This window comes from Phyllobates terribilis, unplaced genomic scaffold (assembly GCF_046119375.1).
Source record: "Phyllobates terribilis strain yellow unplaced genomic scaffold, ASM4611937v1 Scaffold_7__3_contigs__length_470593459, whole genome shotgun sequence".
NCBI lineage: Eukaryota > Metazoa > Chordata > Amphibia > Anura > Dendrobatidae > Phyllobates > Phyllobates terribilis.
Window position 1 is genome coordinate 401,293,917 of NW_027362767.1, and position 16,349 is coordinate 401,310,265.

General features: G+C 48.0%; 1 protein-coding gene across 1 annotated transcript in view; it reads right to left on the reverse strand.

The window, feature by feature from the left end:
* Positions 1–8,089: 8,089 nt before the first annotated feature.
* The window catches only part of EHD2 (EH domain containing 2), a 30,479-nt gene continuing 22,219 nt past the window's right edge, over positions 8,090–16,349 (reverse strand). Inside the window, exons 4-5 of the mRNA XM_073641617.1 lie at positions 11,046–11,210; positions 8,090–10,503 (exon numbers count right to left, since the gene is read on the reverse strand). Of these exons, the coding sequence (XP_073497718.1) occupies positions 9,967–10,503; positions 11,046–11,210 (702 nt within the window). The 3' untranslated portion in view covers positions 8,090–9,966. The remainder of the gene's footprint in view (positions 10,504–11,045; positions 11,211–16,349) is intronic.

Consider the following 16,349-nt stretch of genomic DNA (forward strand, 5'->3'; position numbering starts at 1 on the left):
ATAGAGACCTTGCCCGGGATTTGTTCAAAAGGAGGGATATTACGGTAACAAGAGGGCACTCACTAAGACTGGAAGAGAAAAGGTTTCAGCACCAGCATAGGAAGGGATTCTTTACGGTAAGAGCAGTGAGAATATGGAATTCACTGAGTGAGGAGACGGTAATGTCGGATTCACTAAACCAGTTCAAGCGGGGACTGGATGCTTTTCTAGATACCAGGCAGATTTCTGCATATACTTAAAAATAGAATAAAATAGTAGGTTGATACAGGGATTTATTCTGACTGCTGGTTTCAGAGTCGGGAGGGAATTTTTCCTCAGGTGAAGATTGGCTAAATCATTTGGGGTTTTTGCCTCCTCTGGATCAACTTTAGCAATTACAGAACTAACAGGTCGAACTTGATGGACGCAAGTCTTTATTCGGCTTTACTAACTATGTAACTATGTAACATTCTATACCCCAGACGTGAGGAGACTAATGGTTTAAATGTTTTATGTGATTGTTGCATGCTGTGTCTTGTCTTCCAGGTCTCAGAATGGTCAAGGATGACCATGTTAGAAGAGGGGAGAAATGTAAAGATGTGGACTGTCTTACCCTGTGTAGCGTCGGCGTCCCTGCCTCCTGCTAGGCAGGGACGCCGTTCCCCTCACGTCTCCGCTCCGTGCCCGATGGCTTCCTCCCGCTCTGCTGGCAGCACGCGCTGCTTCCCGGCCTCTGTGCTTAGGGCGCGCGCGCTCCCCCTCTCTTAAAGGGGCCGCGCGCGCCGTCCTAAGGAGTCCCCGGCAAATGGCCGGAGGACTTCACCATATAAAAGGCACCTCCTCCAAAATGGAGGTGCCCGAGCAATGTTGTTGCAAAGCCTTTCAACTCTGCTTCAGCCCTCAGGTCCCGTTACCAGTCACCTGCCAGTCACCTGCCAGATTCCTGTTTGATTCCTGTTTGATTCCTGTTTGATTCCTGTCTGATACCTGCCTGATACCTGCCTGATATCTGCTTACCTGCTTGCTATCCTGTGGTCCGACAGTCTGCCTACCAGCACCTGCCAGTCTGTCTATGGATCAGTCCGCCTGCGGACCAGGAAGTACCTGCCAGATACCTGCCTGATACCTGCCTGCCTGTCCAGAGACTCTTGCCCGCTCACCTGGGAGCGCTCACCTGCTACCTACCTGCTAGCCTACCTGGAGGCTTAGCCGTCACTTGCTGTGACCACCTGCCTGGCCAGAGACTCTTACTCGCTCACCTGGGAGCGCTCACCTGCTACCTGCCTGCTATCCTACCTGGAGTCTCTGCCGTCACTTGCTGTGACCACCTGCCTGTCCAGAGACTCTTGCCTGCTCACCTGGGAGCGCTTACCTGCTACCTGCCTGCTAGCCTATCTAGAGACTCTTCCCTGCTGTCACTTGCCGTGACCACCTGCCCGTCTAGACACTCTTCCCCTGCGGTTACTTGCCGTGACCACCTGCCCGTCTAGAGACTCTTACCCTGCTGTCACTTGCCGTGACCATCCGCCTGTCAAGAGACTGTCCCCGTCACTTGTCGTGACTTCCTGCCCTTCTACCCAGAGACTGTCCCTGTCGCTTGCCGTGACTACCTGCCCGCCTTCCCTGGGAGCCACCTGCTTCCTTACAAGGACTGCCCCTTTGTATAGTTGCTCAGAGGTTCCACCTCCCAGACCCGTTACAGTTTGCTCGGGCACCGGAACCCGGTGGTACCCAGGCTCCCTCGCTCTCGGACCTATGTCATGAACTTTCCCGTCAGAGGTCCCAACAGTAGTCCATCCTGAGCCACCTGCGTGGTGTTAACTCCCGCCTGGACACACTGACTACCTCTTCGGGACCTGCTTCCAGTCGCACGACTTCTACCCCGGCAGCGCCGCTGCCCATCAATTCCATGGCAACTCTTCCCGGTCCTCGCCTCACCGCCCCGCCTCGTTTTGGCAGAGATCCCGGACAGGCACGGGGCTTCATTAACCTGTGTACTCTGCACTTCGAACTGTTGGCACACCAGTTTTCCACCGACAGAGCCAAAGTAGCCTTCATCATGTCCCATCTCACGGGAGAGGCGCTGGCTTGGTTAAATCCTCTATGGGAGAGAGGAGACCCCCTGGGGTCCAACCTGCCAGCCTTTCTCACGACTTTCCAGAAGGTCTTCAACGAACCAGGACGGAGGACCTCATCCGCCTCATCTCTGCTACGCCTCCGCCAAGGAAGTCTCACCGTGGGCCAATATGCCATACGGTTCCGTACCCTTGCTTCGGCGCTTGCCTGGGATAACGACGCTCTGGTGTCCGTCTTCTGGGAGGGTCTGTCCGGCCGTATTAAAGATGAACTCGCCGGTCGGGACATTCCTACCACTCTCGACGACTTAATTACACTTGCCACCCGGATTGACATCCGGTTCCAGGAGCGCACCAAGGAGGCCACCCGTGAGAGGAGGTTTCCACGCCTTGCCCCTACCTTCCAGAGACCCGTCACTTCCTCCGTTACTCCCCCGGCGCACTCACCCGAGCCTATGCAGGTCGACCAGACCAAGATGGTAAAGACCCGTCAAGAATTACGCCGTGCCGAGGGGAACTGCTTCTACTGTGGCAGTAAGGAGCACCGGATCCGTTCCTGCCCAGAGAGGTCGGGAAAAGCCTGTGTCTAGGGTCGCTCAGAGAGGTGGCCCTAGACAGAAATAAACCCTCTCCATCTCTAATGCTGTCGGTCTCTATCATCTGCGGGGAGAACCGTTATTTTGAACTGGCTCAACTTGACTCTGGAGCTGCCGGAAATCTCATTTCTCAGTCCCTGGTAGAGAAATACCGCATTCCCACCAAACCTCTGGCTGTACCCTTATCTGTCGCCGCCGTGGATGGGGGCCTCTTGCAACATCCCATCCAACTCATCACCGAATCCATAACTCTGCAGGTGGGAATGCTGCACTCTGAGAGCATCTGCTTCCATGTTCTGCCTGGACTCTCTCACGCCCTCTTGCTAGGCCTACCTTGGCTCCAGAAACACGCACCCGTGCTTGATTGGCAGACCGGAGAAGTTCTTCGCTGGGGACAGGACTGCCATAAGACTTGTTTAGTTCCCGTTCATCCTGCTCGTCCTTCTCCTACCCCAGCCAATCTACCTGGCCTACCGGCTCCCTATTGGTCTTTTGCGGACGTCTTTTATAAAAGAGAAGCAGAGACATTACCCCCTCATAGACCATATGACTGCCCAATTGACCTGATGCCCGGCGCTACTCCTCCCCATGGGCGTATTTACCCTTTGTCCGCTGCTGAGACCCGGTCCATGTCTGAATATATTGAGGAGAATCTGGCCCGGGGATTTATCCGGAAATCTACCTCCCCGGCGGGAGCAGGCTTCTTCTTCGTCAAAAAGAAGGACGGCTCACTCCGTCCCTGTATAGACTATAGAGGCCTTAACCAGATCACAGTGAAGAATAAATACCCCCTTCCGCTCATTCCTGAATTATTTGACCATCTGAGGGGGGCTAGAATCTTCACCAAGCTGGACCTCCGTGGGGCGTATAATCTGGTCCGTATCCGTCAGGGGGATGAATGGAAGACAGCATTCAACACCCGGGTCGGCCACTATGAATACCTTGTAATACCCTTCGGTCTCTGTAACGCTCCCGCTGTCTTTCAAGAGTTGGTCAATGACATCTTCCGTGACCTTCTCTACTCCTGCGTGGTGGTATACCTGGACAACATCTTGGTCTTCTCTCCGGATCTTCTCACTCACCGGAGGGACGTTCGTCAGGTCTTGCTCAGGCTCAGGCAGAACCACCTCTACGCTAAATATGAGAAGTGCCTTTTTGAGCAGACCTCTCTTCCGTTTCTGGGCTACATAATCTCTCAGACCGGCCTACAAATGGACCCTGAGAAACTGTCTGCCATCCAGAAGTGGCCCCGACCAGAGGGGTTGAAGGCTATTCAGCGGTTCCAGGGCTTCGCCAACTACTACCGCCTCTTCATTCCGCACTTCTCTTCCCGGACTGCCCCTATCTCGGTGCTCACCCGTAAGGGCGCTAATCCCAGAGAATGGCCGCCCGAAGCAGAGGAGGCCTTCCTTTCCTTGAAACAAGCTTTTTCCTCCGCCGCTGTGCTGCATCGTCCGGACGGCAACAAACAATTCTTCCTAGAAGTGGACGCTTCCTCCTCTGGAGCCGGAGCGGTACTCACCCAAAAGTCGTCTTCCGGAAGAATGGTAACCTGCGGCTTCTTCTCCAAACTCTTCTCCTCTTCTGAGCGCAATTATTCTATAGGAGACCGAGAATTGTTGGCCATTAAGCTGGCACTGGAGGAGTGGCGTTACCTGCTCGAGGGGGCTCTTCACCCGGTAATAATTTACACGGACCACAAGAACTTGGTTTACCTCCAGAGTGCCCAGAGACTTAACCCGCGCCAAGCCCGGTGGTCCTTGTTCTTCGCCCGCTTTAATTTTATTCTTCATTTTCGCCCGGCTGACAAAAACATCAAAGCTGATGCTTTATCCCGATCCTTTTTGGTCTCTGATCTTGAGGAGGAGCCTAAGCACATCATCGACCCCGCCAAAGTAATGCAGGTGGCCCCCGTGAATCTAAATCGTCTTCCACCCGGTAAGACGTTCGTATCTGTTCCGGATCGTGAGAAGGTTCTACACTGGGGACACTCGTCCAAGCTAGCTGGCCACGCTGGTCAGAAAAAGACCCTCCAGCTTATTTCCCGGCATTACTGGTGGCCTACCCTGCACAAGGACGTAATAGATTTTGTTTCAGCCTGCGCCCGCAACAAGGTTCCGAGACATCTGCCAGCCGGCCGTCTCCTTCCTCTTCCTGTACCTGCTGCCCCATGGCAGCATATAACTATGGACTTTATTACGGACCTCCCTGTCTCTGCCGGTTGTATGGTCATATGGGTGGTCGCTGACCGCTTTTCCAAAATGGCTCACTTTATTCCCCTGCCTGGTCTCCCGTCTGCATCAGAGTTAGCTAAAGACTTTATTCATCATGTCTTTCGTCTTCATGGTCTTCCTCTCCACATCGTATCCGACCAAGGGGTTCAGTTCACCTCTCGTTTCTGGCGAGCCATGTGTAAACTGCTAGGGGTCACCTTGGATTTTCTTCTGCTTATCCACAGTCCAATGGCCAAGTTGAACGGATCAACCAAAATTTAACCAGTTACCTCCGGCACTTTGTTAATGCTCACCATTCCGACGGGGTGGATCTTTTACCGTGGGCCGAATTTTCTTACAATAATCACGAGAGCGAATCTTCCTCCAAATCCCCGTTTTTTGTAGTCTTCGGTCAGCATCCTCGGATCCCGTTTCCCGTCTCCACCTCGGTGGACAATCCGGCTGCGGAATCTCTCGTTAACGAATTTTCCTCCATTTGGGAAAGTACCAGATCCGCACTTCTTCAGTCATCCGAGCGGATGAAAAAACAGGCTGACAAAAGACGTCTGGATCCACCACAATTCCGTCCTGGAGATAAGGTCTGGCTCTCGTCCAAATATGTCCGGCTCAAGATTCCTTCCTACAAGTTAGGGCCTCGGTTCATCGGCCCACTGGAAGTTATCAAACAGATCAATCCGGTGGCCTATAAATTGAAGCTCCCAGCCAACTTGCGGATCCCTAACTCCTTCCATGTATCTCTACTCAAACCCGTGGTACTTAACTCTTTTTCCAAGTCTACAGGTACGCCTCCTGCTCCGGTTTTCGCTGAAAACAAGTTTGAGGTAGAGAACATTCTGGCCACCAAAAGGGTAAGAGGAAAATCCTTTTTTCTGGTGGATTGGAAGGGGTTTGGTCCTGAGGAGAGAACATGGGAGCCCCGGGAGAACATCCATGCCCCTCTCATCCTTGATAAATTTCTCTCCGGCCGTAAAAAGGGGGGGCCTAAAGGGGGGGGGGGTACTGTAGCGTCGGCATCCCTGCCTCCGGCTAGGCAGGGACGCCGTTCCCCTCACCTCTCCGCTCCGTGCCCGGCGGCTTCCTCCCGCTCTGCTGGCAGCGCGCGCTGCTTCCCGGCCTCTGTGCTTAGGGCGCGCGCGCTCCCCCTCTCTTAAAGGGGCCGGGCGCGCCGTCCTAAGGAGTCCCCGGCAAATGGCCGGAGGACTTCACCATATAAAAGGCACCTCCTCCAAAATGGAGGTGCCCGAGCAATGTTGTTGCAAAGCCTTTCAACTCTGCTTCAGCCCTCAGGTCCCGTTACCAGTTACCTGCCAGTCACCTGCCAGATTCCTGTTTGATTCCTGTCTGATACCTGCCTGATATCTGCTTACCTGCTTGCTATCCTGTGGTCCGACAGTCTGCCTACCAGCACCTGCCAGTCTGTCTATGGATCAGTCCGCCTGCAGACCAGGAAGTACCTGCCAGATACCTGCCTGCCTGTCCAGAGACTCTTGCCCGCTCACCTGGGAGCGCTCACCTGCTACCTGCCTGCTAGCCTACCTGGAGGCTTAGCCGTCACTTGCTGTGACCACCTGCCTGTCCAGAGACTCTTACTCGCTCACCTGGGAGCGCTCACCTACTACCTGCCTGCTAGCCTACCTGGAGGCTCTGCTGTCACTTGCTGTGACCACCTGCCTGGCCAGAGACTCTTGCCCGCTCACCTGGGAGCGCTTACCTGCTACCTGCCTGCTAGCCTACCTGGAGGCTCTGCCGTCACTTGCTGTGACCACCTGCCTGACCAGAGACTCTTGCCCGCTCACCTGGGAGCGCTCATCTGCTACCTGCCTGCTAGCCTATCTAGAGACTCTTCCCTGCTGTCACTTGCCATGACCACCTGCCCGTCTAGAGACTCTTCCCCTGCGGTTACTTGCCGTGACCACCTGCCCGTCTAGATACTCTTACCCTGCTGTCACTTGCCGTGACCATCCGCCTGTCAAGAGACTGTCCCCGTCACTTGTCGTGACTTCCTGCCCTTCTACCCAGAGACTGTCCCTGTCACTTGCCGTGACTACCTGCCCGCCTTCCCTGAGAACCACCCGCTTCCTTACAAGGACTTTGTATAGTTGCTCAGAGGTTCCACCTCCCAGACCCGTTACATCCTGTTCCTGCCCCTGAAAACAGCAGACGCACTATGTGAATACTGTCGTGCGGTTTTATATGTAAAAGTAACGTGTGTCTAATGTAATGTATTATGGTGATGTACAGTATATAAGGTGTTAATGCATAATGTGAATATAGAATATGGATAAGCTTAGGACAGCACAAGATATAGAATAAGGATAATAGGTTTAGCATGTAAGATAGGAAGTGGTTTAGAATAGGGGTAGCCCAGTGGGTGGGCACTAGTGCTGATAAAAGGGGGGCACTTCCTGGTTAGAGGGAGTTCAGTGTCAGTTAGTGAAGTGTATAGTGGAGGTCAAGTTTCATGTGGGGCGATTGTTAACAGCAGCATGGGGCCAAATGTTCGAGGCAGTGGGAGGCCAAATAGAGTTCCCTGGTGGACATTCCAACAGTGTCCGGAGCCTAGGGCTCTGGCCAGGTACCACGGAGCAGGCCTGATCTGCAGACATCACAAAGTTAGTGGATGTTGAATTACATAGGGAGCAGGAGGTAGCTCCTGGGTGCACTGCCGGAGTGGACAACAAATTCCTGAGGCTGATGGAGACAGCGGGCTTGGGGGTAGTCCAGAACGAACGAGTGGCAAGACAGAAGAGTTGTACTAAGGAGGAAGGAAGAACGAATTGCTGTGCCCTATCCCACTTGTGCCCACCTGATGAACTTGGACTGTTTAGTAAAAGTATGACCGCTAAAAAGAACTAAAGGTGTTCCATGCATTGTTGTGCGGCGGCTCCTGAGAACGAAAGCCTGGAGGCAGCGGAGGCCTTCGGCCTACAAGTGACCGTGATGCACCCCACACCCTAAAGCATACTGAGACTGGGACACCTCTTGTCTGTAAAGTTCCAGAGCACAATTGGACAGCATCTCGGTCGCGACTACCGCTCTCGGCCCCTTTACAACTCCACTCCATGTTTTCGGGTGGAGAGGACATCCATATGCAAGTTCTCACTACCCATAAAAATGGGTTAAAAAGTAATTCCAGATAGAGGGAACTGTCTGTCTAAACATGTTTGTTAACCACGACGTTGAACAAATGGCATAGTAGACCTCGTAAAGTATATACAATATTTATTTCATGTATAGCGTTCAGCTCAGTAATGCATAGACTGATATATTAATATCCAATAGTTGTTTTATTTGCTTTCTGAGCACCAGTATTACATAGTAGTCAAGTGTGCATGTTATTTCAATTTACAGACAAGATCCGGGTTATTAGAAGCAGGCGGTAAGCACTTCCCAAAATTATCAGCATTTAACAGAAGCGGTCACAGACAGCTGGTGGTCACAGTACACAGGTGCCAACTGCTAATTTGATGAGTATGAGATGTTGGTTTTGAGTAATCTCCTTTTCAGTGCTCCTAAAAATCCTTCACAAATGCAAGAGGAGCCGAGGCAGCTGTCACATCGGACCCTGTGATTAACGGGCCTAAAGGCCTTTCTAGAACATAAGAAGACGCCAGGATAAAAAATAGCGTAGGGTAACGGGAAGCCCTGATATGGACTTTCCACTTGGCCCACACCTCTGCTACACCGGTCAAGGGTGGAACTCATCACTATAGTCTTTTATGTGCAATGTGATGGACAGTAAAGGCCCCTACACATCAGATAGCTGTTAGTTGAACAATCGTTCCTCCACCAGCGATCTCTCCCCAATGATCAGGAACTCTCATTCTCGTCTTGCCGGAGTGGACCTATCTTAGAGAGCCGCTCTGGTTATCATCTGGCGGTGGCTTATCTCCAGTGAGAACAAAAGGGTCAACCTCTGAAATTCAGCAGGCTGGCACCTTCTCTCTCCCAACATCGGGCAGCCCCCATACATATAAACTTTGTGCCAGTTAATTTGCCATCAATGGGGACTAATGTGAACAAGATCTCATCATATTTGGGTTTGGCTGAATTTGGTCTAATGTGTATGGGGTCTTTAAGCGCCATCAATTTTCACTTCTCTCATGGCTGAAGGGCCCAATTGTAGCTGCCTGTGCTGCAGGAATTGTGTATCCGGCCTAATTCAGCTCAGTCCATCTTGAGGACAGCAATAATATAAATCTCAGTTCTGCTGACCACAGATCGATTTTTGTTAATTTTGCCACGCATTCTATATTCACTTCATACATTCTTTCAAAATTCATTCAGAACTCCTGTGATATTATTAAAGCAAACACGTATACAAATATATATATATATATTAAAGCAATAAGGCATAAAAGTGACCTGCTGCTTATGTTCCATTGAGTGAGGAAAGCAGAATATACCAACATTACATTTCTAGTGCGGATTATGCAATATCATACATTAGCTCAAAAGTTGACCAACTCAACCCAACTCTTTCACGTGACCAACCCAACTGAGCTGTATTCTAAATGGCCGTTCTCAATTACTTTTGAGAGGATGGCTAATTTACAGTACAAGTATTGTGAAGGGCATAATACATTCCCTGGGTGTTGAGAGCCAAGTGAATGCCAGCAAGCCACTTTGCCTTAGTTAAGGTTTCAAATACTGGAAGGGGACAGAAAACTCATCCTTGACCTTGAAGCATCACTATGGTCATGGCTTTGTTTATTCTAACATTCTCATACTACTGAAATGTGTGTGGCTCCAGGCTCTTGTATATTTTATGTATTGTCACGTATTACAGTCTAGGAACTCATCACCATGTGATGGGTTCTTCTGTGTGGTTCTTGGCCCAGACTCTGGTATAATCGGTCTTTCTTATCTTACCTTCAAAAATCTACATTTACCGTCACCCTCCTGAGGAGCTCTGAGCTTCTAAAACATAAGTAACTTGCATATATTGAAGCAGACACTGTGCCTTTAAAATAAGTTGCTCAGGTTAGTATCTTATGATGGGGAATGTTCCTTTGAAGGACATCGAGTTTGTGAGTGTGCAATAGGTTGGGTTTAAGGACAAGAATTTTCAAAGACGAGCATTTATTCGGCAGACCCCTTCTGTCGCCTTTTGGACGGTGGGACTAGATGTCTGGGCAACTCTGGAGGAAGCCCATGCCCATCCAGTTTAACTTCAATCAAATGACTTGCTAAAGCAAACTCTTCATCATCCAGCATGCCATCACGATCAACATCGGAAAGTTTCCATATCTTGCCTAGGACAGAGTTGGGTAACTTGGTTGTTATCATCCAGTTCTTTGCCTTTGTGCCAGTTAATTTGCCATCAGTGGGGGCTAAGTTGAAGAAGATCTCATCATATTTGGGTTTGTCTTTTGTAACCACCCAATCCTCATCATCAATGCCTTCTAAGATGCCATCAAAGGAGCCTTCAACAAAAGGACCGTTGTGAGTCCCGTCAAAGGCTCCTCCTTGTACAACATTGTCAACTGTCTCCAGGTCTTCCTGACGCAGGAGGGGCATCAATTTGGCAATGTCGACTGTTAGCATCTCATCAAGAATATCAATCATATTCAACTTCAGTGAGTGAAATTTGGTGAAGTCGTGAATCATGAGCTGTTCCTGCAGAATGTTAAGAAAAATAAAACCATTAGAAAATTGATTGAAACTTGAAACAGTTGTCCAGCTTAGAAAAACCTTTTTCATATACTCTCATAGGGAATTCTGAGTTAATGAAGGATCCTCATCTTTTGGTTACAGTTCAGAGTGGTTGGAAAGAAAGATAACCTTTCGGTTGAGCACCAGGTAATACTTAATTACCCCTGTGGGGGCACTGTGGGAAAACCTTTACCTCCAGGGTTTTCCCATAGTTTAGAGCTGATCACTGGTGAGCACTTGTGAGCAGCTTATTGTCAAGGGAGAGAATTTTATCTATATGATCTTTGTGTATGTTAAATGTATATTATGCTAGTTTCCGATAGACCACACTGAACAGTAGCAGATACCATCTACGGTCATCTGCCTGAAATGAGTGTGTAATTCGCATACTGGAACCGATACCATTACCATCCATCAAATTTTACATATCAAAGGTAGAAAACATAGAAATCATAATCTCATAATCATGAGGCCACCAAAAATCTTTCTTTCAGAGAGATAGCTACCTGCATTTTGGCACAGTCGGGGAAATCTCCAGGAGAAATGTGATGTTCTAGTTGAATCTTGGCATAAATAACAGGTAACTCATTAATCAGCTGCTTCTTCTTGTTTCCTTTCCGGAAGACAGAAGGCATCTCTTTCTTTAAGTAGCTGATGATGTAAGCATGAACCTGCAAAGGTAAACATGTAATGAGAAGTTGTAGCAACCTCTTTCAACGTATAGTATTACTTTATTATTATAATACCAAAATTCTATAAAAGAAGACGATGATTGCAAAAATGAAGATGAGTCTACTGTAATGCAGCGGCTTGCTTGGCATTACGGTAATGGTCCAGGATGTGTTTTGGCTGACCATGTACCTCCCCCTCAGGTGACTGGTCACATGACTGTGACATCAGCACAGGTCCTGTGGGTGTGTACTACAGGATATATAAACCCTGATAGACTTGACACAGTGGTATGTGTGTGTAAGGCGTGAGGCCTGTTCTTGTGTGGGACACCGCTAGAGTGTGAGGCCTGTTGAAAGACAAGAGTCCTGAAAGGCAGAGGCTGGATGTTAAAGAGTGAAGACATACCAGTAGCCTTCGAAGGTACGAGGGCTGGAGACCCCCACCTGGGAAGCCTAAAAGCCACAGCGGTGGCAGAACGAAACCGTTAAGACCCGGCACAAGGTAAAAGCGGTACGTTATATGGACATTGTGATAGTTACTTTGCTGAAGGCTGTAACTGGAGCCAAGTGGGCATAGCTGCCACTGGATAGGCTCGTGGACATTATATGTGTGATAAGCGGTTTATGATAATTAATAAATGGCTGCATTGTGAAATACCGGAAGGACATTGCATGTGTGCTTAATTTACCCGGTGCAGCGAGTATCCCCCAGTATGATGACTAGCGCTGCCTTACACTACCTTCTTGAGGTAATTCATGCAACCATCCCTCGACTTTAGGTCCAGAACATCCAATTCGGCCTTTACAAATACCCCCCTCTCCATCCACACACTTTAGAGGGCTGTTGGCCAAACAATGGTGCAGCTATCTCGGCCATCTCTCCCATACACAGGCTTGCTTGGCTGAGCGTTCCCATGTTCTTTATGAGAGCGCTGCTGTCAGACATCTTTGGCGACGATTTCCAGGAGGACAAAAGGATCGTCAGTCCGAAATTGGATATCCTTAACTTCCCAGGCATTATCTATCCAGGGCCCCCCATACACATTAGACTGTCAGTCGAACCTGTCGATAGCGGCAGGTTTGGCCGACGTTAGTCTAATATGTATGGGTGGCTTTAGTACTCTCTTTTTCTTTGGTTTGCTAATTTGGGGACAGTGCCGAGAGAGATCCCTCTGGTTCACACCACCCATGATTAAGGTGGATGGAGAATATATGGCTTTCCATATTGATGGCCCCATAACGACTGTGCGAGCTGGCAGGCTGCACAACTTCATGTTAGAATCGACCTTAATAACTGTATGTAACTCCTATATAAAGGTCATGTATGTGATTTGGACCCTCCTCCCTCATGCACAACCTCATTTATTGTCTTCACTTTTTGATAACCTTGCTTTTGGCGCTGAAAAGAAAAGACATGTGTCTGACACTTGTGGTGTCTCTGCTCCATCCACGTCATGGTCTTTCTAAGAGCATCCTGCTCTCTTCCTGCTAAGGAAGCCAACAGAATTCTTCAGGGTTGGCAGGGAATAACACGGACCACAACATCAATAGAGAGAATGGTAGGAAGACGGGGCAGGCGGGAGCGTGAGACATCTAACACTTCAAGGGGAATAGGATGACAGAAAAGCTTTCAGTTTCCTTTGGGACTGACACCATTAATGACACCAACCCGCTTATCTATTTCAGATGAGACAGGAACTATTAAACTGATGAGATAAGATACCATCCACCCCTATTATTGCCTTCTCTCTGTTAAGATATCTACAGCAGTGTTCCCCAACTCCAGTCCTCAAGGCCCACCAACAGGTCATGTTTTCAGGATTTCCTTAGTTACACAGGTGATGTAATTATTGCCTGTGCAGGTGATGGAATTATCACCTGTGCAATACTAAGGAAATCCTGAAAACATGACCTGTTGGTGGGCCTTGAGGACTGGAGTTGGGGAACCCTGCTCTACAGTATATAGTTGTATATATGTATTTCCAAGTTGCCATCACTAGTTTTTGGGTCCCTCATGGAAAAATGTACGCCCATACACCTCAAATAACCTTCTTTCAGGCCCTGCATACACATGTACGCTCGGTTCAGCTGAGCGTGCACATGTTCTGAAAGGCAGAGCGGAGTAAGCCATTGTCACACTTTTGGTGTCCTATCTCCACTGAGAACGAAGAGATCAGATGATGATTAAGAGCCCCGAGAAACATCAATTAGTCACGTGGGAAATAGGTGGGATTGGCACCATAAGGTTCCTTTTTCCTTCTTCATTTTGAACCTAGCCATGGATCTTTGGGATCTTTACCACATATTTTGAGATCTATAAGTCGATAATATAGTAATTGGAACATTGTACAGATCCAATGGCCATGCCAATGTGGGAATCTATTTATTACTACCCTGAAGATGAATTATGAAATTTTAAGAAATTACTTGACAGCTTTAGGCCTCATTCACACATCCAATGTTTTCTTATGAGTGCTATCCGTGGGAAAATTGTAACGACATGTCCAATTTTGATCTGAGCATCGGGAACAAAATCGTCAATGCAAGCCTATGGGCCCGTGAAAAAATCAGATTGCACTCGGATGACATCTGAGTGCAGTCTGGTTTTCACTGACTGTCAGAAAAGAGAAGGTGGAGAAACTTTTGTTTTTTTGTTGCCACATACGAGAAAATCTGCTCAAAGGCTGATTAAAATAATTAGTCCATTTTTCTCGTACTCGAAAAATACTGACGTGTAAATGAGGACTTAAGCTGGGACGTTGATCCTTGAGACGCATTGACAATGTGAACTATAGACGCTCCTTGTTAATTGTTGGGCCTTTATCAATGGCCAATTGGCAACATTGATCTATCTTTGCCATAGTAATAATAATAAATAAATATAGATTTTGTTACCGCCATCCGAGCAAAGATGACTGCTAAGTGCCCAAAAGAGACATAAAAAGGTCAGAGTGGGTCTCTTTTTTTGAACAACTTTGGGCAAGGTCAATGTCGTTGGGCACCATCAGACTACTCTAGAGCAATAGTATTGGTTAGGAAAAGCTGATTTTGGCTAAGTTGATTCTCTGCTCCTGGTTCTTTAGCTATAAACATGGATGTTTAGATGCTATAAATGTGTGGAAGGAAAGATATTTCACTCAGCTCCAGGTCTTATATTCAGATCTGATTTATTGCCAGACCTTGTCCTGAAGAACAACCTCAAGAAGACCATCAATTCTGCCTTCTTTCCTGCACTTCTTCTAGTCCCTTGACCTGCACTGTACTCATAAACAAAACCCTTGGAGACGTTGAGATCCCTAAACAAACTAAATCTGTACGACTCCTCAAATAGAATCCATATCCTGACGTGACAAACTTATAGTGGGAGCCATCCAGAAACTCTTCATTCACGCATTGAAAGGTAAGACGTGAAGAAGACAGGGGACATTCCATAATGTCAAGACTTTTTGAGTATCGTGAATATTGTGTTTCCTGTCGAAAAAGCTGTTTGCAGTTCATTCACTGCTCCAAGGAACCCAAAAGATGCCAACATTTACCAAGCAGTAGATTGGGGCCCATTGACTATTTGGGTCAGAATTGGGTCTTGACAATTATGTCCAATTGCCAAATTCACTGAATCGTTGTTATGGGCAAAGTAATACAATGACTTTTTTGCTTACCCCTTGCCCCATCCCGTACTGCAGGGGTATGTATAGGGTTGTGTAATGAAATGTTCTACAAAGGATATACTTCATATGTGGCTTGTCCTCACTGATTAGGGCTGTATTACTTCATCTTAGCGCAGACAGGATTGGCGTAGTCCCACCAGGCCAGCCCTACCCCCCCATAAAACGGTTTTACAGATGTCCCTCTACCAGGATTATATACACCTCCCTCCCTCGGTGAGGAAATCCCATACACTGCTCTCATTAACAGGACAAAGCAGGGGGACACGGCGAGAAGGTGACAGGAAGAGATAAGGAGGCTCTAATGTTTCCAGGCAGTCTCTAGAGCCTTCGGCTAGCTTCCCAATGTAATCATACAGGCACGTAACTACCATATTCCCCCACCCCCCCGGCAACAAATAAACCCCCAAATTATTGTTTTTGGGTGGAGTGTTACAATTCCGAAAGATCCTGTTCAACAATAAATTATTGAAGATGAAAATGGCAAACCCAGGTGCAGCTGTAAAGAAGAAGATGGAGACAGAGGAGTAGACCGCCAGAGCCCCCCTACACATTAGATAGCTGACGGTCGAACGATAGTTTGGCTGATAGCTATCTCTCCCAACTTTGGAGTACAGTGGAGTTGTCAGCTTGGTAGACTCTTTTTTTTCCCAGAGAACAAAAGTATTGTCCAAGGGAAAAATCCATCAGGCCAGATCCTTCTCTTCGGGACCCCCCCATACTCATTAGACTGAGAGCTGATATTGGTGAGTTCTACCGACTCAAGTCTAGTATGTATGGAAGCCACTAGACTGCACTCATCTGATTCACCATCATACAAATGCTACTTGCAGATGTTGTCCTTGGTCGGATTCGAACCCAAGACCCCAACAACTTCAATCCTATTATTAAGAGGGTTGTCCTAAACAACCCCTTCTTTACTTTTAGAACATGTTAATCAGAAAGGGTATAGAAATCAGTGGGGGCTTAACTTATGGAACCCTCAACAGGCTAGGAGCACGGTGTTTCGCCTGGAGAGTGGGCAGAGCATATGTAATCCCACTTTATATACTTTTTCTGGGGGCATCTGAAATGGCCAACATGTTCAGTCCACTATTCCCTACACTTAAAGTGTAACCGTCGTTTTAAATTATATTTCATAAATTGACGGTATACATGAAAATAAGCAACTTATATATCTTATCAGAGAAATTTTTGTTTTTCTCCTCCTGGACTGATCTTTCACTTTTAATTCATGGGTAAAATCTGTATTTAGTGATGACAGATTTTCACATTACTAAGATAGGAGATGACAGTTGGTGCTTTCAAATTTCTATGGAGGAGGAGGAGCTAGAGGCCGACAGACATTCCGCTGCAAGTTCTCCTAAAATAACGGTTACATTTTAAATTCACCGGAGATGACAGTTGGTTCTTTTAACCCCTTCGTGACCGGACCAATTTTTTTGAAATCTGAACAGTGTCACTTCATGTAGTT